Source organism: Acomys russatus, chromosome 11, assembly GCF_903995435.1.
Source record: "Acomys russatus chromosome 11, mAcoRus1.1, whole genome shotgun sequence".
Classification (NCBI taxonomy): Eukaryota; Metazoa; Chordata; class Mammalia; order Rodentia; family Muridae; genus Acomys; species Acomys russatus.
The window spans coordinates 29,687,286-29,705,876 of record NC_067147.1 but is presented as its reverse complement, the minus strand read 5'-3'; the positions used below and the strand labels follow the sequence as shown (position 1 = coordinate 29,705,876).

Sequence of the window (18,591 nt, the reverse complement as noted above, 5' to 3'; positions counted from 1 at the left end):
GCGTGGTTGGGAAGCATGGGGGTGCAGGAGGATAGCCAAAAGGCAAGAGGCTCTTACATGTGAGTCCATACTCTCAGGCTGCCCAGCCTTGCACTACCTAGTTCTTTTTGATTCTTGTTCCTCAGCAGAAGAGCAAATACAGATAGAACATTCCTGATATAAGTGAATCAGTTCTTACAGGTAGAGCTGGGAGTTGTGGTATGTGCCTGGCACTGGGGAGGCTGAGGAAGAAGGGTCACAAGTTCAAGGCCAGCATTGGTGACATTCTATCTAAAGGAGGAACAAAACAAAACAGGGCTGGAGAGATGGCTCAGTGATTAAGAGCATGTTGTGAGTGCTCTTCCAGAAAGCCTGGGCTTAATTCCCAGTACCCACATGGCAACTCACAATTGTAACTCCATTCACAGGGGCTAGGTGCCTCCGAGAACGAGATGCACAAGAAGTAACCAGACACGAAGACAAAACACCCATCCATGTTAAATACATCCATACATGCAGTTAAGAAATCAATCAAAACATCCACACGTGTTAAATAAATACATTCCTACAGTTAAGTAAATCAATCAAAACACCCTTACATGTTAAATAAATACATACACATAGTTAAATCAATCAAAACACTCATACATGTTAAATAAATACATACACAGAATTCAATAAACCAATCAAAATATCTTCAGTGAAGCCAGAAAATAGCATCAAAAAAGTGGAATATTGTCTGGAATTTTATAGTGTTCATTTGTGTATTTTAATGACCTTGTGAATTTAATTTGCTTCGAGGTCCTTTATCAGTGCATTTGATACTGGTTGAGGTTTTCTAAAGCTTACCTTAGTGTTTTTAATATTGATTCTACTTTTAACCCCTTGTATATAGATTAGAAAGATAAAATAGAGGGAATATAAAAGTATTTATGATGGTAGAGTAACTGCGCTACTGAACAAAATATCTTTTATTGTTTATTTCTATTGTTATTTTAAAATTCTTGTTACATAGGACAGAGAAAACTTACACTTTTTTATTTTTTAAATCGAAATTAGGGTTCGTTGTCGAAATGCTGGACCTGTAGCTATAGCTGAGAAAAGCATTACTCAGGTTGCAGAAGAATTCATAGTAAGAGGTTATTGTTCAGATTGCAACCAGGTCTTTGTGGATGAAGCCAGCACCCAAAGGCACAAGAATTCAGGACACAAAATGACACTTGCTAACACAGTGGAAGAGGCTGTCTTACTTTATTGCCACATCAGTGAAGGGAGTAAGACTCCATGTGATTCACATTTATTCAATCAACCAAAAATTTCATCACTTAAACGAATTATATCCATGAAAGAGTCCAGCGCAGAGCATTGTATCATTCCAAAAAAGAAGATGAACTTAGGAGTTGAAAGCTGTGGAGGTGCACCTTGTGTGCAGAGGCAGAGCTCAACAGTTACAGCCTGGTTTTGTGAATGCAGCCGGCGGTTTCCAAGTGAAGATGCAGTAGAAAAGCATGTCTTCTCAGCAAACACAATGTGTTACAAGTGTGTAGTTTGTGGAAAGGTTTGTGAAGATTCTGGAGTCATGCGCTTACACATGAGCCGGTTTCATGGAGGGGCACATTTAAATAACTTTCTTTTTTGGTGTCGGACATGCAAAAAGGAGTTAATAAAGAAAGATGCCATCATGGCACATGTTACTGAGTTTCATAATGGGCATAGATATTTTTATGAGATGGATGGGGTAGAAGATGAGGCCTTGCCTTCCTCCTCTGTGGCGAGTCATTCGAATGCTGACAAACCACCTTCACCCATTACTGTTGTTGATCATTGCCTGACAAACAGTCCTCTGAGGGGCAAGTGGCAGTGTCGAATTTGTGAAGATATGTTTGAGTCCCAGGAATGTGTAAAGCAGCACTGCATGTCCTTGACAAGCCACCAGTTCCATCGATACAGTTGTGCCCATTGCCGGAAGACTTTCCATAAAGTAGAAACACTGTACCGACACTGCCAAGACGAACACGACAATGAGATCAAGGTCAAGTACTTCTGTGGGCTCTGTGATCTTTTGTTCAGCAAGGAAGAAGCCTTTCTGAGTCATTATAAGGAGTGCCACAGCACTGATTATGTGTTTGTATCAGAAAAAACTAAAGCCTCAATTAAAACTGAAGATGATTTTAAAATAATAGAAACCAGTAATCTGTTAAGCTGTGGTTGTCATGAGAGTTACATCTGTAAAGTCAACAGAAAGGAAGATTACGATAGATGTCTACAAATCATGCTAGAGAAAGGTAAACTGTGGTTTCGCTGCAGATCGTGTTCAGCGACAGCACAGACTTTAGCGGACATTAATACTCATGTCCATCAAGTGCACAGAAAAGAAGAAAGTCATGAGGAACAGCAGTATGTGATCAAGTGTGGCACCTGCACCAAAGCATTTCCTAACCCTGAGAGTGCTCAGCAGCACTTCCACAGAAGGCATGGCACCTTCCAGAAACCTGATGTGACTCATGTTGGACCCGACAGAGGAAGCACATGCACGTTTGCTGCTAGTGTCTCACATACCGAGAAACAACTGAAGCAAGTGAACTATCAGAAACATTCAGATGTGGAAAAAGGACCTGAGCGTGACATAAACTGCCAGAATATAGGTACGGCTTCACAGAGCGGGGCGAGTGTCACACTCACACTGGAACTTACATGTGTGTACCCACCAGTAAAAGCTGAGTGAGTGCTGCCATCAGAAGCACCTACCGATGACTGCAGCCAGTGTGCACCTGTCACGGATCTGTGCTTGTGCTGTCTTTACGTGATAGAGTAGATCTCCCGTTTACAGAAAAGAGTTTTGAGAAATGGTGGTACTCTTTCTAAAAGATTTGGGAATTATTCTGAACCTTAAAAATAATACTTTTCTTAAAATATGAAGGTTCACTAAAAAACAAATTTTGTTTTTCTTTGTGTGTGAATGTGTGTGTATCTTTGTCTTGTACTTGCTAAGCACATGCTATATCACTGAGCTACATCACCAGCCCTAGATGAATCTCTTGTATCTTGTTCATGTTTGTTTTTGTTTTAAATTTTTAAAAAAATTGGGGCTGAAACGATGACTTAGTGGATAAAAGCACTGACTGCTCTGCCAAGAGGGCGCTGGCCCAAGTCTCAGCACTCACTTGGCAGCTTACTCCAGTTCCAGGGGACCCAACACCTTCACACAGACATACATGATGGCAAAATACCAATACACATAAAATAAAAATTTAAACATTATTTAAAAATTTAAATCTTTATTTACCTTGGTTTTGTTTTTTAAGACTAGATCTCACATACTAGCCTAGGTTGTCCTGGAGCTTACTTTGTAGCTAGGATGGTCTAGAAATTGTGCCAGGTCTTCTGCCTCCTAAGTGCTGTCATGACAGTCACAACCTGTCATGCCCAGCTAAAATAGTGACTAGGTGTAAAGCTAAAAGTGTGATAGCTGGACATGAGAGTGGGGAGCTGGGATGTGAATTCCTTTATATTCCTTTGAACTTTGCCTCCATATGATTGGATTAAGTAAACACAATAGGTCTTTATTTAAAAGTTTAATTATTTTTAGCTAGATACAGTAAGTTGATAGACTTGGATATTAGCCTGGTGAACTGTAAAACGTAGAGTAGAAACCAAATTTTGGCTGATAGAATAAAATATCTGTAGTTCATGTTTTATTAACATTATTTACGTTTATTATAAAGTAATATTTTAGTACTATTTCAAGTAATAGTTTACAACACTTGTCATAATCTGTCCACCTGATGTAAGGCCTCTGTACTAAGAAAAGGAGGGGCCTGCAAAGCCCTCTGCACTAGGCCCATACCTAGAGTTTCCTGGGGTTCTTGCCCCTGCTGCAGTTTCTGTTGGGCCAAGAGGTAACCTAGGCTCAGAATTGGCTGGTGGCATGTGTGGAGGGTTAGGGTTACAAGGGTTAGGGTTAGGGTGGCTCTTGGGACTCTGGTTAAACTTTTATTACTCACCATCAATCTATTTTTTGACAATGGTGTCTTACACTGTTATTAAGACCATTCTCATTCTCTTGGGTTCAAGTGGCCTTCCTGTCTCAGCTTCTGTGCTATTGGACTGTAGATGTGCACCACCACACCTAGCTATAGACCATTGGCTTTCCACAGATTTGCTTTGTAGGGCACATAGGTCTGATATTTAGTTGTGGGTTTTCAGTGAGAAGGCATTAAGTCTTTCATGGCCTAATTCTAGTTCCAAAAAAGTAAAACGGTAGCCATTCCATTTTATGTTCTCTTGTGCTTTCCTTTTCTCATTGCTGGAATGCGTGTTTGTTGCTTTGATAGATGACTTGTAGCATCTAAATCCAAGATTTCTAAGAACCTGAAGATGTAACATGGCTTGGAAACAGGAGAGGGTGGTAGTGATACATTGAAGAGGCCTCTGTTAGTCCTAGTAGAGACCACTCATTTAAAAATATTCCAGGGCTTACATGAATTCCATTGGGCGCTATAAGGCCTTGTTGTGGTGGAGAAGCTTGAACGTGGGCAGGGTAAGAACTGAAGAACGGGAAATGAAAGGAGAACCTGAGAGAAGCAAGAAGTAGGTACTAACTTGTACTGGCACCCTTGGGATCCGGTCTTGAAGTTTCCTTATTTAGGCTCTTTTGGGTGTTTATTCCTCAAGTCAGAGGGCTGCTGAGAAATCAGTCTAGATTAAGAAAAGCAAATTCAGCCGGGCAGTGGTGGTGCACGCCTTTAATTCCAGCACTCGGGAGGTAGAGGCAGGCAGATGGCTATGAGTTTGAGGCCAGCCTGGTCTACAAAGTGAGTCCAGGACAGCCAGGGCTACACACAGAGAGACCCTGTCTTAGAAAACCAAAAAGAAAAGAAAAGCAAATTCTCGTGACAAGAGCATTCTTGATAAGTAACCTTAAAAATTATGTTTCTGGGGTTTTATCGGGTTCCCCAGGCTGTCTTCAAACTCTGGTTTTCCTTCCTGCCTCGGCAATGTTGGGTTGAAGGTGTGTGCCCCTAACTTGTGCTTCTGCTTTATTCATTTTACACGTCCCTTTGAGCCTTCCTAGTTAGAACATTAGGATTTCATTTGAATGTTGATACTCTGCATTCTATTAGATTATTTTATAAGTCCATGAATATTTTTCACGCACACTGAGTATTTATGGATAGAGAAATTCTACTAGTCTTAAATTTTAAACTTCTATTTGACCTAATACATTAATTTGTTAAAAGTAACCTTATTTTCAATAATTTAAAAAAATTTTCTAATACAAATGACTCGAAAGAAAGCCTTAGCCAGTCATAGTAGTACATGCTTGTAGTCTTAGCACTTGGAATATGAAGGCAGAATAATCAAAAGTTCAAGGCCAATCTTGATACCATAGTGAGTTTGAGTCCATTCTGTCTCAAATCAAAACAAAAGCACCAAGACCTTACATTAAAAAGGTAGTTTAAGAAAGACACGATCAAGTGTGAAACATCCTAAATATTACCTGGCTTAAGTGTAAAATGCTATATACGGAAAAGGTTCCATAATAGGAACAGTTAACATTAGACTTGAGGGATTAGGATATTTATGAACGATTCTTACTGAATTAATGTTAATTTTTTTGTTTTGTTTTGTTTTTTTCTTAGAGGAGGAAGTTGAACTTCCAGATGTGGACTACCTGCGAACCATGACTCATATAGTCTTTGTAGATTTCGATAACTGGTCAAACTTTTTTGGACATCTACCTGGGCATCTTAATCAAGGAACGTTTATTTGGGGCTTTCAAGGTATGGTTAAGGAAAGCATTAGAGGTACCTCTTCCGAGAATGTGGTTTATTTGGAAAGGTTCCTTTGAGCCTCCCTGAATAGAATATGAGAACGCAGTTACTTGTTTACATTTATTTTACTTAGGCATGTTTATATGTGTGTGGAGGTCAGAGGACAATTCGTGGGATTTGATTGTCTTCCTATGTTATGTGGGTTCCATGGATGATTCTTACTTAGGTCATCATTGTTGGTGACAAGCACCTTTACCGACTGAGTTTTCTGAACGGCTGGCCCTAGATTTTGCTGTTGTTAACATATTTTTATGGTAAGTATTAGCTGTTTGTCAAACCAAAATTCATGTGTCTTGTTACACATTGAAGAGAGATTCGTTTTTCAACATCTGTCATGTGTCAGGCTTTCAGAATACAAGAACACAAACTGTGGGGATTGTATTTGACTAGTTGTGTGTGTTGTTTAACATTATAACACTAACTTACAGTTTGCTACAGTCTTCCTAGAAAGCAGAGTTCTCTTGAGCTGTGCTCTCCTAGTTATGGGACTGTTGTGATTTTCAACATGCCATAGTTGGCCTCTTCAGTTCATTGTTGCTGTTTGTGAAGAGCCACTTCACTAGATGCCTCTATGAGCCACTGGGCAGACCTGTGGGAAAGAATTCCCTGATTCCCTGAGGTTAGGGTAGTGAGTATCTGATACAGTTCATTATCAGAGGAAATAGCGTACAAAGGTAAGGATTAGCATTAAAAAATAGAAAGATACTGATCTGGATAAATTAGCCAATTCCATATTTTATTACCTCTAGTTCTGCTGATTGCTGTATACTTCTTAATTTTTAAAAATCTTTGATAATTTCATGCAAATATGTATATATACATACATACATATATGTGTTGTGTGTTTATGTGTGTGTGTGTGTGTATAGACATTTTCACCTCCATTACTGTCTCACATTTCACTTCTACTCCCACTGAACCTTTTCTTCGCAAAACACGCTCTTTGTACTTTCATGTCTGATTTTTTGCTGGTATAAATATGGGTGGGAGGAGTATGGGCAGTGTAATAGCGACTGCACCACTAAAGCCCATGACTGCCTCCACCATGAGCTCCTCCCCAGTCTGTTATGGAATGCTGGCAAGCCACCCTGTGCAGGTTATCACAGCTGCTCTCAGTTCACAATCGTGGTAGTTGCGCCATGTACAGAAGATAGTGTTTCAGAGCACTCCTCCATCCGCTGCCTCTTCCTTCTTTCTGCCCTCTTTTTCACTGTGTCTCTTGGGCGTTGAAGGGAGTTAGGGCTGAGCATTCAACTGTCAGTTCTCTCAGCACTTTGACTAGTCAAGAGTCTCTGATTTAACTTTCCTTACACAAGAGAAGCCTCTCGGAGGAAGACAGAGTAAGAGCAGCACTAGCGTACTAAACAGAAATATAGTGAATGCTTATGTATTGCTTCTGATCTAGTGACTTTGGCACATTTGTAAAACCCACCAAAATTTGAATTTATATAGAATGATATCACTCAAAGAATGTTAACATTGGTTTTTGTTTTGTTTTTTACTGTACTCACTATATCCATATGAACTTCCAAGAAAAGTTATTTTTTTGTGTGTATGGGTGTTTTGCCTATTTGTATGTCTGCACACCACACAGTCTAATGCTCGTGGAGACCAAAAGAGGGTGTTAAACTTCCTGGAACTAGCGTTTCAGACAGTGAGGAGCTACTGTGGGTGCTGGGACTCAAACCCCAACCCTCAATGCTCTTAACCTCAGAGACATCTCACCAGGTCCCACCCCACAAGCTTTTACATGTGTAGACAGATTAAAGGAAGTCAGTCTCCATTCTCAAGGCTGTAAAGCAACAAGATGGTGATGCCTCTGATTGGACAGAGACAGCATCTCATAGAGCTTTGGGCTGGCCTCAGCCTGCTCTGTAGCTGAAGCTTGCCTTGAACTCCTGGTCATCCTGTCTCCACCCCACGTGAGTGTGCACCACCACCTGGTTTTATGTGGTGCTGGAGGTCAAACCCAAGACTTTGTGCGTTCTAGGTGTGCACTCTAATAACTTGAGTTCTCTCACAGTGTAATTTAGAACTTTCAAGAAGGAAAATACAGGTTGTATTTTATCTCGATAAAGTTCTCAGGCTTGTCCTTCCCTGCTTGACTATCATTTGTATCTTTTCTAAAATTAATAGGAGGAAACACCAATTGGAAGCCTCCACTCAGCTGTCAGGTCTATAATTATTTGAACAGGATTGGATGCTTCTTTCTTCATCCTCGCTGTAGTAAAAGAAAAGATGCTGCTGATTTTGCCATATGTATGCATGTAAGTAGGTGTTTTATTAAAAACCACATGTCAATCTAGGATCTATTTGGATTTTTCCCATGTGAACTATAATGGTAGCATAAATCACTTCTGTGCTGATTTTACATAAAACTGCATCAGTTCTCCTTACTACTATATGGTCTGACAAGGGCCCACCACATTACTTATTTACTGCTTATGTCAGTTTTCTAGCAGACTTTTAGTTATTTATGGAATAATTAGCCAAGATGATACTTTACTTACTGTATACTAATATCCTTCTATATTTTAATATCTGAAATTGAGAGGTACTGTATTAATCATTGTTGTCCTGGATAGAATTTGCATTTACATATGCCTCTGCCAGATAAGATGAAGGTGTAAAATATTACTGTGTTAATGTTAAGTGGCTACAAGGAAAAAAAATTATGGAAAAAGGAAGGTAAGCTGAGCCTATAGGTTCAAATCCGCATTCATATGTGTTTGCTTTTCTGTATATACATTAGTTTGGGGAAATCAGAATGCGACGGAAATGAGGAGACTGCATAGGGTAATGCTGATAACAATGACTGCAATAAGTTAGTTACTTTCTTCTGGGGGTTTACCATATCTAACGGATCAGAAGTCAGTTGTACTAGTTACATTCAGCAGGTATGAACCTCATCAGTAGATAGATACATACAGGAAAAGTCAGACGACACTACAGAATGCCAAAACATGCTGCTGTCTCAAAGTCAAAGTGATGTGTTGATTTGAAGTGAAATTACAAGAAGACCATGAAATCTTGTTTCTCTAAAGAGTGTTGACCCATAATTCCATCTGAGATAGAAAATGAAATTTTGAAGTATTCTGAGGCTTACAGAATGCTGACGTAAAGTCCAAGTATGATTGTAATTAATAAGGCCTGATTTATATGATTTTATTTTTCCTTCTACTAGACTGTGATGGGCTCTTTTGCTTGAGACTCCTGATGCTAATAAAACTGATGTTTTACATAGGGGTACTTCTAGTGGATTTAAGGGTATAATTCCTGTAGGTGGTCAGCTGCCTCCTAGGTCATATGTGGGGACAAAGCTAGAGTGATAAAAGGCTCAGAAGAAACCTGTAAAGAACAATACTTCAGATACAATAAATAAAACTATTTCATAATGAAGGCCTTTTTGTACAATAGGAGTGTGATGCCTTGATAAGTTTCTTCACATCCCATTATCATTGATACATAGAGTATTTGCTAAGAGGCCTGTTGAAAATCATATTACTAGGCCAGAGGTTAAAAGTAGGGCAGGAAAAAAAAAAAAAGTAGGGCGGAAGAAGCTCTGTTTAGGCGACATGGGCTTGGATTAACTATATGATATGCATGTGTTTGGTGGGTCATTATGTACCATCATGTAAGTAAAGGCTAACTAGGAGAGTAAATACATAGGCTTGAATCCAGACTACGGCAAATTCAAGTGTAGTAAGACAAGAGTAATAAGTGTAATTGCAGCTATTGGTGGGCTGATGCTTATTATACTGGAGTAGCTCTGCCAGTTGAATTTATTAGTAGGTGGCTTGCACTGATGCTGGCTCTGAGACAGACTGTTGAGGCTATAGGTTGATAAATTAGCTGGTAGTTTCGATACTAAGTATAGGACTAGGTGAGATAGAGCACCCCTGGGGAAGAAAATGGGCTAATGGACTTTTTATCTTATGCTGGAAGCCTAGGATTACTGCTCCTGCTCATAGTGGCATGGCCATGCTTAAATTTATGGAGAGTTGAATGGTTGGTGTAAATATATATAGAAGAAGGCCCAGGAGATTTGTTAACCCAAAAAATATAATAATAAGAGAAATAATTATTAAGGATCATGTTTGTCCTTTTGGAGTGTGGGTTAATATTCTATTTTATATGAGTTTGATTAATCATTGTTGAAGTGAATGAAGGCAGTTGTTAATTAAGTGAAACTACTGAGCCAGGACTCACTTTATATTAAGTCCTCTGCTTGGACGTTTTAGTATCACTTAGATAACGTGAATGAACGAATACTTTTGCAAACGCATCACTTGCTCTTCAACCTCAAGAGATTCCTTTTTCTTTTGATTGAGTCATAGAATTTACCTTCTGTCTGTTTCTCCAGTAAAGGCTTATTTGCCTTTCCTTTGAGTAGATGGCCGTTTAGGTCCCCCCCACCATGTTGTACATGTAGTTTAGCTGTAACATACTTTCCTAGATATGTGCTCATTGTGAACTAGGTGTTACTTGATTTGAAACTCTTGCAGATTTTTAACAACCTATGCTGTTTATTCCAACTTAGGCCGGCCGTCTAGATGAGCAACTGCCCAAGCAAATTCCTTTCACCATCCTCTCGGGAGACCAAGGTTTTCTGGAGCTAGAGAACCAATTTAAGAAGACTCAGAGGCCAGCTCACATACTAAACCCTCACCACTTAGAGGGAGACATGATGTGTGCCTTGTTAAATAGCATATCTGATACTACCAAAGGTATGCAGATGCCATCACAGTGCAAACCACCCAAGAAGAAGAGATTTCACTGCTGAGAAAAACAATAAACTGCTGTCTGCTAGTGAACTGTTGTCTGCTTCTAAACCTTTGTGCTTTCATACGTCTATCTTTTTGGTCCTTTCTTATATACTTACATTCTTGTTTGTTTGAGCCGGATTTCTTATAGCCAGGCTAACCTTAAACTTCTGTCTAGTAGAGGCTGATGTAGCAGAACTCTTAATCTTCCTGTCTCTTCTTCCTCCAAGTGCTGAATTTACAGGCCTATGCCATCATGCCTGACATTATTACTTTCATTTTTTAGTGTTTCAGAGTGAGGGTAATTTACAGTAATTTTCCACAGCCTTCTAAAAATTCTAATAGATAAAATCAATATCCACTTGTCTAAAATATATATTAATGTCTTAAAACATATTAAAACTCAGAATTCAGATGTTCACTTTATTTCCAGAATTTCAAATTTATCTTAAGAATTTTAGAAAGTAAAGTATAGTTTGCCACCTGAGTGCATCCAATTTTGCCAGAAAACAAAGTGTTAATAGATAAACAAGAAAGCAAAAATATAGCAATACCTAGAAAAGTTAAGAGACTGAGACTCTGCTCTGGTGCAATGAAGTGCTGATGAGTTATGCATCCTTGGGAGGGTGGGCGTCTTCTACTTCATTGCTGTGGGTGGTAGTTTTCCAGCCTTCTCTGAGTTTGTCCATGGGTAGGTGTTCAATTTCACCACCCCATACTTTAAAAAGAAAGTAGCTACAGGGATTTTAAAGTTTGTTTTTCCTAATTTCTGACATAAATATGAAAGGAGAGAATACAAGAATAGTATTTAAATGTTCTAGTAGAGAGCTGTGGTTATCCACATGTGGTACTTCTAGCTGTTCAGAGACTGAAGCAGGAGGCTAGCTGTGACGACAGAACAGTGTGGGCTTGGGTTACAAAGTGAGACTCTGTTTCTAATATTAACAACCCCCAAAATGCCCTAATATATGAGCCCTGTCTCAAAAAAAAAAAAAAAAAAAAAAAAAAAAAAAGATTTGAAGTTTTTGGTGAATGGCCTCAGTGAAAGAAAACTGGCTACTTCTTCGGAGTGTTGTTGTATGCCTTAACATTCTCTGTCTCCATTTTCTTGTAATCTGTTTGAAATTATATTTAATGAACAGTGTTATTCTAACCAGCAATTGCAGTGGATCAATTAAATTACAAAGTATGATTTTACTTACCCCCCCTTTTTTTTACTTTTGATTTTTAAAATGGTCTCTCATATCTCTTGCTTTTTTTTTTGTATTTTAATTTTTAAAAATATTTTATTTAGTTTTAATCTATGTGTACTTTTTGTGTGAAAGTGTCAGATCATGGAGTTACAGACAGTTATGAGCTGCCATGTGGGTGCTGGGAATTGAACCCGGGTCCTTTGGAAGAGCAGGCAGTGCTCTTAACCACTGAGCCATCTCTCCAGCCCCTGGTCTCTCATATCTCACATTGGCTTTCAGCTCCAGATCCTCTTGCCTCCACCTCTTAAGTGCAGGGACTAAAAGTGTGGGCCACCATGTTTAACACTCAGCTGTACTTGTGAGTCAGTAATGAGGCTGGGTGTCCTTAGAGAGGCTGAGCCAAAAAGAACTGGGAGTTCATGACCACCTTCAGCTAATGTGTACACTAAAAGTCACAGTACTGTGACTATTGTAAAGCAAAGTGAACTCTTTTGTATTTATACTATGCTGCAGTTCTGAATATTAGCTTCCTATTTTGTGATTTTTATTTTTATCCACTTAATTTTTCTCTCTGGGGCTTCTTTTAAAAACAAAACCAAATCAAATAAAAAAGTTGTATCCTGTCCTCAGCAACCTATACTTGTGCCTGTGCCACACCAGTCAACCTCATTTTTTTTTCTCTGTGGTACAGTTTTGGGACTGTTTCCTGTAGGGTTCAGAATGGGAGGCCTGTTGTGAATCTGCCTGTGTTGCTGTTGTTTGGAGTGAAGCACTGTATGTGAGTGGGTCTGTGTGTGTGCACGAGGTTGGAGGTAAGAAGGGTTGAGCGTGTCTCATGAGTGCTCTCTGTGGCCCTCGGAATTCATTTGAACTCATTGCTTTGTGAAATGAAAGATTGTCCCACAGAAGGAAGGGCATAGGCTTTGATCAAAGGCTAACTTTGTAGCTTCCTAGCTGAGTGAGTTCAGACAAGTTACTCATCCTCTTTTCTGAACATTATTTTAATATGTATTAGATTATAAGAATTGGGGTTTATATAAATATGTCTAGCACAATATATAAAATGCTTTAGGTACTTAGGGAATCATACTGTTTTTATTAGCCCTGTCCAAAAAAAAAAAAAAAAAAAAAAAAAACCTCAAATATTGCTATCTATTGCTTTTATAGTAATAAAAGTAACAGGGATCTTTGCAGAGGAGCTGGCCGGAAGAGTGTCGGAGTGAGTGATGGTGGGTGACTGTAAGGAAGCAGTGTCTTCTGGATACAGCAGGGCAGCTGCACATATGATCTCACACCTGCTGTGTGGCAGATGCACAGAGCCTGCACAAGCTCAAGCCAGACCAATGCTCAGCATGCACAAGGGAGGTGGGCATGAAGCCTCACTGGCCGAGGAGCTGTCAGCAGTTGACAGCTGCTGTGGGTGTGTTCTTATCCATAGATTTTATGGCCATTTTCTTAAGACTTTCATTTTGGTGTAGAGGGATTTAGTAGAGCTTCTTGAGAATTGAGAATCGGTTGAAAGCTTTTTCTCAAATATAAGTGTACAGCATTACGTGAACCTTCTGGATTTTTGTCTGTATTCGAGGCTTTACCCAGCAAGCAGAATGTTCATTTTTAGGATAAAGTAGAAGTGCCTTTGCCTTCTGTTTTCGTTGCTGGGACTTGAAGCTCTCATTGCGGGTGTACTGTCTTACAACCAATATGCTATCATTTTTATAGTCAACTTGTTTAAACATTTAGACTTCAGATACATTTAAATAGCTTCTTAATGTTTTTCAATCCCTCTCCCCTTTTGTGAGTTAGATGTATCAGATTGTAAGTCTTTAGAGGTAAGGAAGCAGAGATTTAGAAAGCTTAAATTACCAACCTGTAGGTTCTACTTTTCATCAGTATCATATGCTGTGGGTGTGACTTTGTTTGGTATAAGCCAATTCCATGAGCTAGAGGATCACGACTCACCCACACATGCATTGTAAGCTATTGGCTCTAGCCATGTGCTTTAAGATTGAAGAGGAGATGTATTTTACTATAGAGCAATAATGCTGCATTTTACATAAAAGTATGTATCAGATTTTCTCTTTTTAAAACTATATAGAAATTTTTCTTTGTCAGAAGATAGAAATTTGTTGTGAGAGTGCTGGTACCTCAAAACATAAAGTAGACTTGATGATGAGCAGTCAAGAAAAGCAGTCCATGTTGTAAATGCCCTAGGGTCTGCAATGAGCTATTGAACTAATCTCCCTATCTTTCAGGCCCCTCAGGTTGTATGTACTTGGCCTGCAGCTCTAAGAAGTACAGTGGCAACCCTGGCCAGCTGTCCATCCACCTTACCGTTACTCTGTGTTTGGACCAGTGTCCTCTCTTGAGAATGAGAAGCAGTGGGAAAGATTGCCACAGTTAATTGCAAACCGTCTGCTATATGCACCTAAGGCTTTGTTGTATGCATTTGGTTGTGGCTTTACTTTAAATGAGTAAGATTGAAGTAGTAGGTGTAACACAGACTTTGAAATCCATTTTTAAAAAGTGGATATAGCCAGGCGTGGTGGCGCACGCCTTTAATCCCAGCACTTGGGAGGCAGAGGCAGGTGGATCGCTGAGTTCAAGGCCAGCCTGGTCTACAAAGTGAGTTCAGGATAGCCAAAATAACACAGAGAAACCCTATCTCAAAAAACAAACGAACGAAGTGAGTATAAAACTTCACCTGTGCTGTGAACATGTAGACAATTGAAGCAGTACCGTAGCCTGTACAACGGGCATTATGTTTTGAATTAAGTCAAAAGGCCAATCTGCCTGTTGCTTCCCTAGTCTTTATAGTACAATTAATTCTGTGTAAGGGACTGAAAATAGAAGAATGTTAATATTTTCTCAATTCTGTGCATGGGTTGATTGAGGCAAAAGAACCTGTTCTAAGTCTTGCAGCTCTGTGTAATCTGCACGTGATTCAAACTGACAGTTTTAATTTTTAGGACTTCCACGAAGAGGTGAGGTACTGGCGTCAGTTTGGACATGTTCGTTTGGCTGACTTAGACTTTACATTGTTGGGACAGAAACCTATTGACACTTTCTTTTATATTCTTTGTAGGTCTTGGTTCATTGGCTTTTTATTTTTTTCTCTCCCTTTGTTCTTTTTAAAAATAGACTGTTTTACATTTATTTGCTTATATATTTACACTTGTGGAGGTTACAGAACAGCACGCAGGAGTTGGCCCTCCTCTTTTTAAAAAATTTTTATTTAATTTATTCAGATTACATCTCAATTGTTATCCCCTCACTTGTATCTTCCTGTTCCTCTCGCCCGCCCTCTTTTACCCTATTCCCCTCCCCTAGGTCTGTGACAGAAGGGGACCACCGTATGGTCACAGACAGCCTATCAAGTCTCATCCTGGTAGCCTGCTTATCCTTCCTCTGAGTGCCGCCAGACCTCCCCACCAAGGGGAAGTGGTCAAATACAGAGTCCATGTCAAATACAGAGTCCATGTCAGAGTCAGTCCCCGCTCTCCACACAACTGTGGAGAATAGTTCCAGGAATCAAACTCAAGTAGTGAGGCTTGGTGGCATGTACTTTCAGCAGCTTAGCCGTCTCACCTGATCTTTCTCTCTTTGTCTTTAATGTTTAGACTTTAGAGGCTGGATTTTGTTTTTAAAACTAAAAATGTTTCTCTAAGACACTGCTTGAAATATTTGAAGCAGTTTGCTTAAAAACAAAATTTCTGCAATAAAAGCATATAACGAAATACAAGAATTTAATTTTTACTCATGGGCAATTGTGACCTTTTAATTTTTAGTGTTTTTCTGTGTTTTTGCAGAAGCACGTACTAGTTATATTTAGTTATTTTGAGTTTGATTCAGTCTCTGATATATGATATATTCATGTGTATGTCTTCTTACATATAATAGTATGTTGATATGTTGACATATGTTCATTTATCTGGGCTGAAGAGATGGCTCAGCGGTAAGAGCACTGTCTGCTCTTCCAGAGGTCCTGAGTTCAATTCCTAACACCCACATGATGGCTCACAACCATCTATAATTTGATCTAATGCCCTCTTCTGGCATACAAGTGTATATGCAGAAAGAAAATGATTAGTCAAATAAATAGCAAGGGCACTGATTATGCCAGAGGTGATTTTTTTTTCAATACCTGGTCTACCATAACAGTTTATAGACATTTGAGGGTCATTAGAAAGCCTGTATGGCATTGGGTAAGTTGGTGCCATGTATTGCCATTGTGAGTTAAGACTTTTTGTTACCTTTATAGAGATGAGTGCCTCTGATTGGAAACTATAGTGACTTGGTCAGTTTTTAGTATTACTGGGTAAGCATTAACAGCAAGCACTGCTGGGCTAACAGTGGGGCACTAGGGAGTAAGCTTGGTGAGAGAAAATTCTCTGAAAATACTACTGTTCAGCTAAGCATGGTGGTTCATGCCTGCGGCAGGAGAATCAGTGTGAGTTTGAAGCCAAATATGAAATGTAGGACACAAATTTTTCAGAAATGTATTTGCACTTATTTCTTACAGAGTGTGACAGTGATGACAATGCCGGTGTAAAAGGTACTCCCGTAAAGGAGCTCAGATCCACAGAGGGTAAGAGATCATCCTTGCCACACTTGAGTGTGTCTTGTTATCATCTTTAATTTCTTAAGCCTTACTTCAATATTCCTTCCTTAAACATTTTTTTTGTACATAAAATGATTGAAAAGTAAACCTGCAGGGTGGTGGTGGTACAGGCCTTTAATCCCAGCACTTGGGAGGCAGAGGCAGGTGGAGCTCTGTGAGTTTGAGCTCAGCCTGTCTACAAAGAGAGTTCCAGGACAGCCAGGGCTACATAGAGAAACCCTGTATCAAAAAGCAAAAAAAAAAACAAAAAAAACCCAAAACCAAAACAAAACAAAAGCTGGGGTGGAGGAAGGAAACCTACATGTAGAAGCCAGAACACAGTAGCACATTGCTATTTGGCCAAATCCAGTCCAATACCTAGTTGAGAGGTAGGAGCACACTTTTCTTCCTCCTTCCATGAAAAGCTCTTCCTCCTACAGGCTAGGGAGGGGCTTTGGTGTGAGTTGGCATTGTGTTACTTTTTTGTTGTTGTTGTTGTTGTTGCTTTTTGTCTAACCATTTTTTTAGTTTTTCCGTAATAGACTGCATTTTGTAATGATTGGGGAAGAATATTAAGTCGATCTTAAAAAACACTTCAAGTTTCACTGATAAAGTTGGAAGTGTATCTGTTAATAGAGGGAAAATAGTATTCATTTACACTACATTACAGCATTGTGGTCCCTAAGGAGTTCTGTGGATGAAGCCGTCTCATTGATGTATCTCTGGTCTATGTGATGAGTCCTCAAGAGCACACTATAGCTGTGCGCTGGAGGGCTTTGGGAATGGGAGCTTGGCAGTGGAATTCATTCTTTTTTCTTTTTCTTTTTAATAAACTTGAACTGTGATCTTTTTCTCTTATAGCCAAAAGTCACAGGATAACAAAGTTGGCAGAAAATCTACAACCTAATTAGAAGCTTGCTCACCAGGCTTTCCCAGCATGATCTTTAAGGTCTAAGTCTGTGCTCAGCAGTCACAATGATGAGTTAGGCAGAGAAAGAGCTTTAGTTGAGTTTAAACAAAAAGTACCAAGCAAGTTGCTTGTCCTGGAAGAAAAATACCACTGAGCAGCAGTTTAGATTTTTCCAACCTTTACTCAAAAACCTATGACTAATTCCAGGAGAATGATAGTCAAAATTATAAATTTTAAGTCCCCACATGTTGGGATTTTTGAGTCTTGTGCGTCTCTGGCTACCCTGGTGACTGTGCATGCGTGCATCTGGGTGTGCTTGAGAGCCCTCCCCGTGCTGCCAGTTTTTTTTAATGTTTTTATGGTTCTTAGTTTAGTTAGTGTTAAAAGTCCCAGGTAACATGCTGGGGCATAGCTCAGTTGGTAGAGGAATTGCCCGTGTGCCACAGAAGAGCAGATGTGGAGGCACGTGCTCATAATGCATCATTGGGCGAACATAGAAAAGTCAGACGCTTAAGGCCATCCTTGGCTGGCTAGTGGTTCGGAAGCAGAAGGCTGCCTGAGATCCTCTCTAAAATCTAACCAGTCAGAATTCAGAAGAGGACAACCTACACTTGTCATTAGTTAGTAAGGCCAGCATCATGTCCACTCCTAGAAAAGCAGAAGGAGTGACAGTGTGATTTGTTTATTTCCTGATGATGCCTTCTATACTGTATTTAACCCACAGTGATCCCTGCCAAGGAAGGGGTATGATCTCCCTCCATTTTCCTCTAATTGCCTATTTTTTCTTTTCCACTACAGCAGTTGTTAACCTTCCTAACGCCATGCGCCTTTAATACAGTTCTGCATGTGTGGTGACCCCCCAACCATAAGATTATTTTCACTGCTACTACATAACTGTAATTCTACTATTGTTATGAATCGTAATGTAAATATTTGTGCTTTCAGATGGTCTTAGGTGACCCCGTGAAAGGGTTGTTTGACCTCCAAAAGGGTCATGACCCCACAGGTTGAGAGCTGCTACACTATACACTAAGTAACTCAGATGTCATTTCTGGTTGATTTTCTGGTTTTGGTTTGGTTTGGTTTGGTTTTGCTGAGATGGGGTCTTGCATACTGTTTAAGCAACCTTGAACTTATAATCCTCCTGTCTCAGCCTCCCTATCAGGCTGATATTCCAGGCTTACACCACATACACAGCTAAAGTTCTCTGGCTTTTGGACAACTCTCCGTAGGAAGCTGCAGCCGTACCATCCAAGTGTACTTGAAATAGGTTCATGCTTATTTCTTTCCTTCATCAGAACCCAGCATAGTCTGA

The 18,591-nt window shown here is 39.6% G+C and overlaps 1 protein-coding gene across 3 annotated transcripts in view; it reads left to right on the top strand.

Annotated features, from left to right (window-relative positions):
- Positions 1-18,591, top strand: part of Znf451 (zinc finger protein 451) — a 58,861-nt gene that overhangs the window by 35,317 nt on the left and 4,953 nt on the right. For all 3 annotated transcript variants that reach the window (XM_051153023.1, XM_051153022.1, XM_051153021.1), the window contains 5 exons: positions 1,039-2,624; positions 5,622-5,762; positions 7,950-8,080; positions 10,354-10,540; positions 16,289-16,354. In XM_051153023.1, the coding sequence (XP_051008980.1) occupies positions 1,039-2,624; positions 5,622-5,762; positions 7,950-8,080; positions 10,354-10,540; positions 16,289-16,354 (2,111 nt within the window). The remainder of the gene's footprint in view (positions 1-1,038; positions 2,625-5,621; positions 5,763-7,949; positions 8,081-10,353; positions 10,541-16,288; positions 16,355-18,591) is intronic.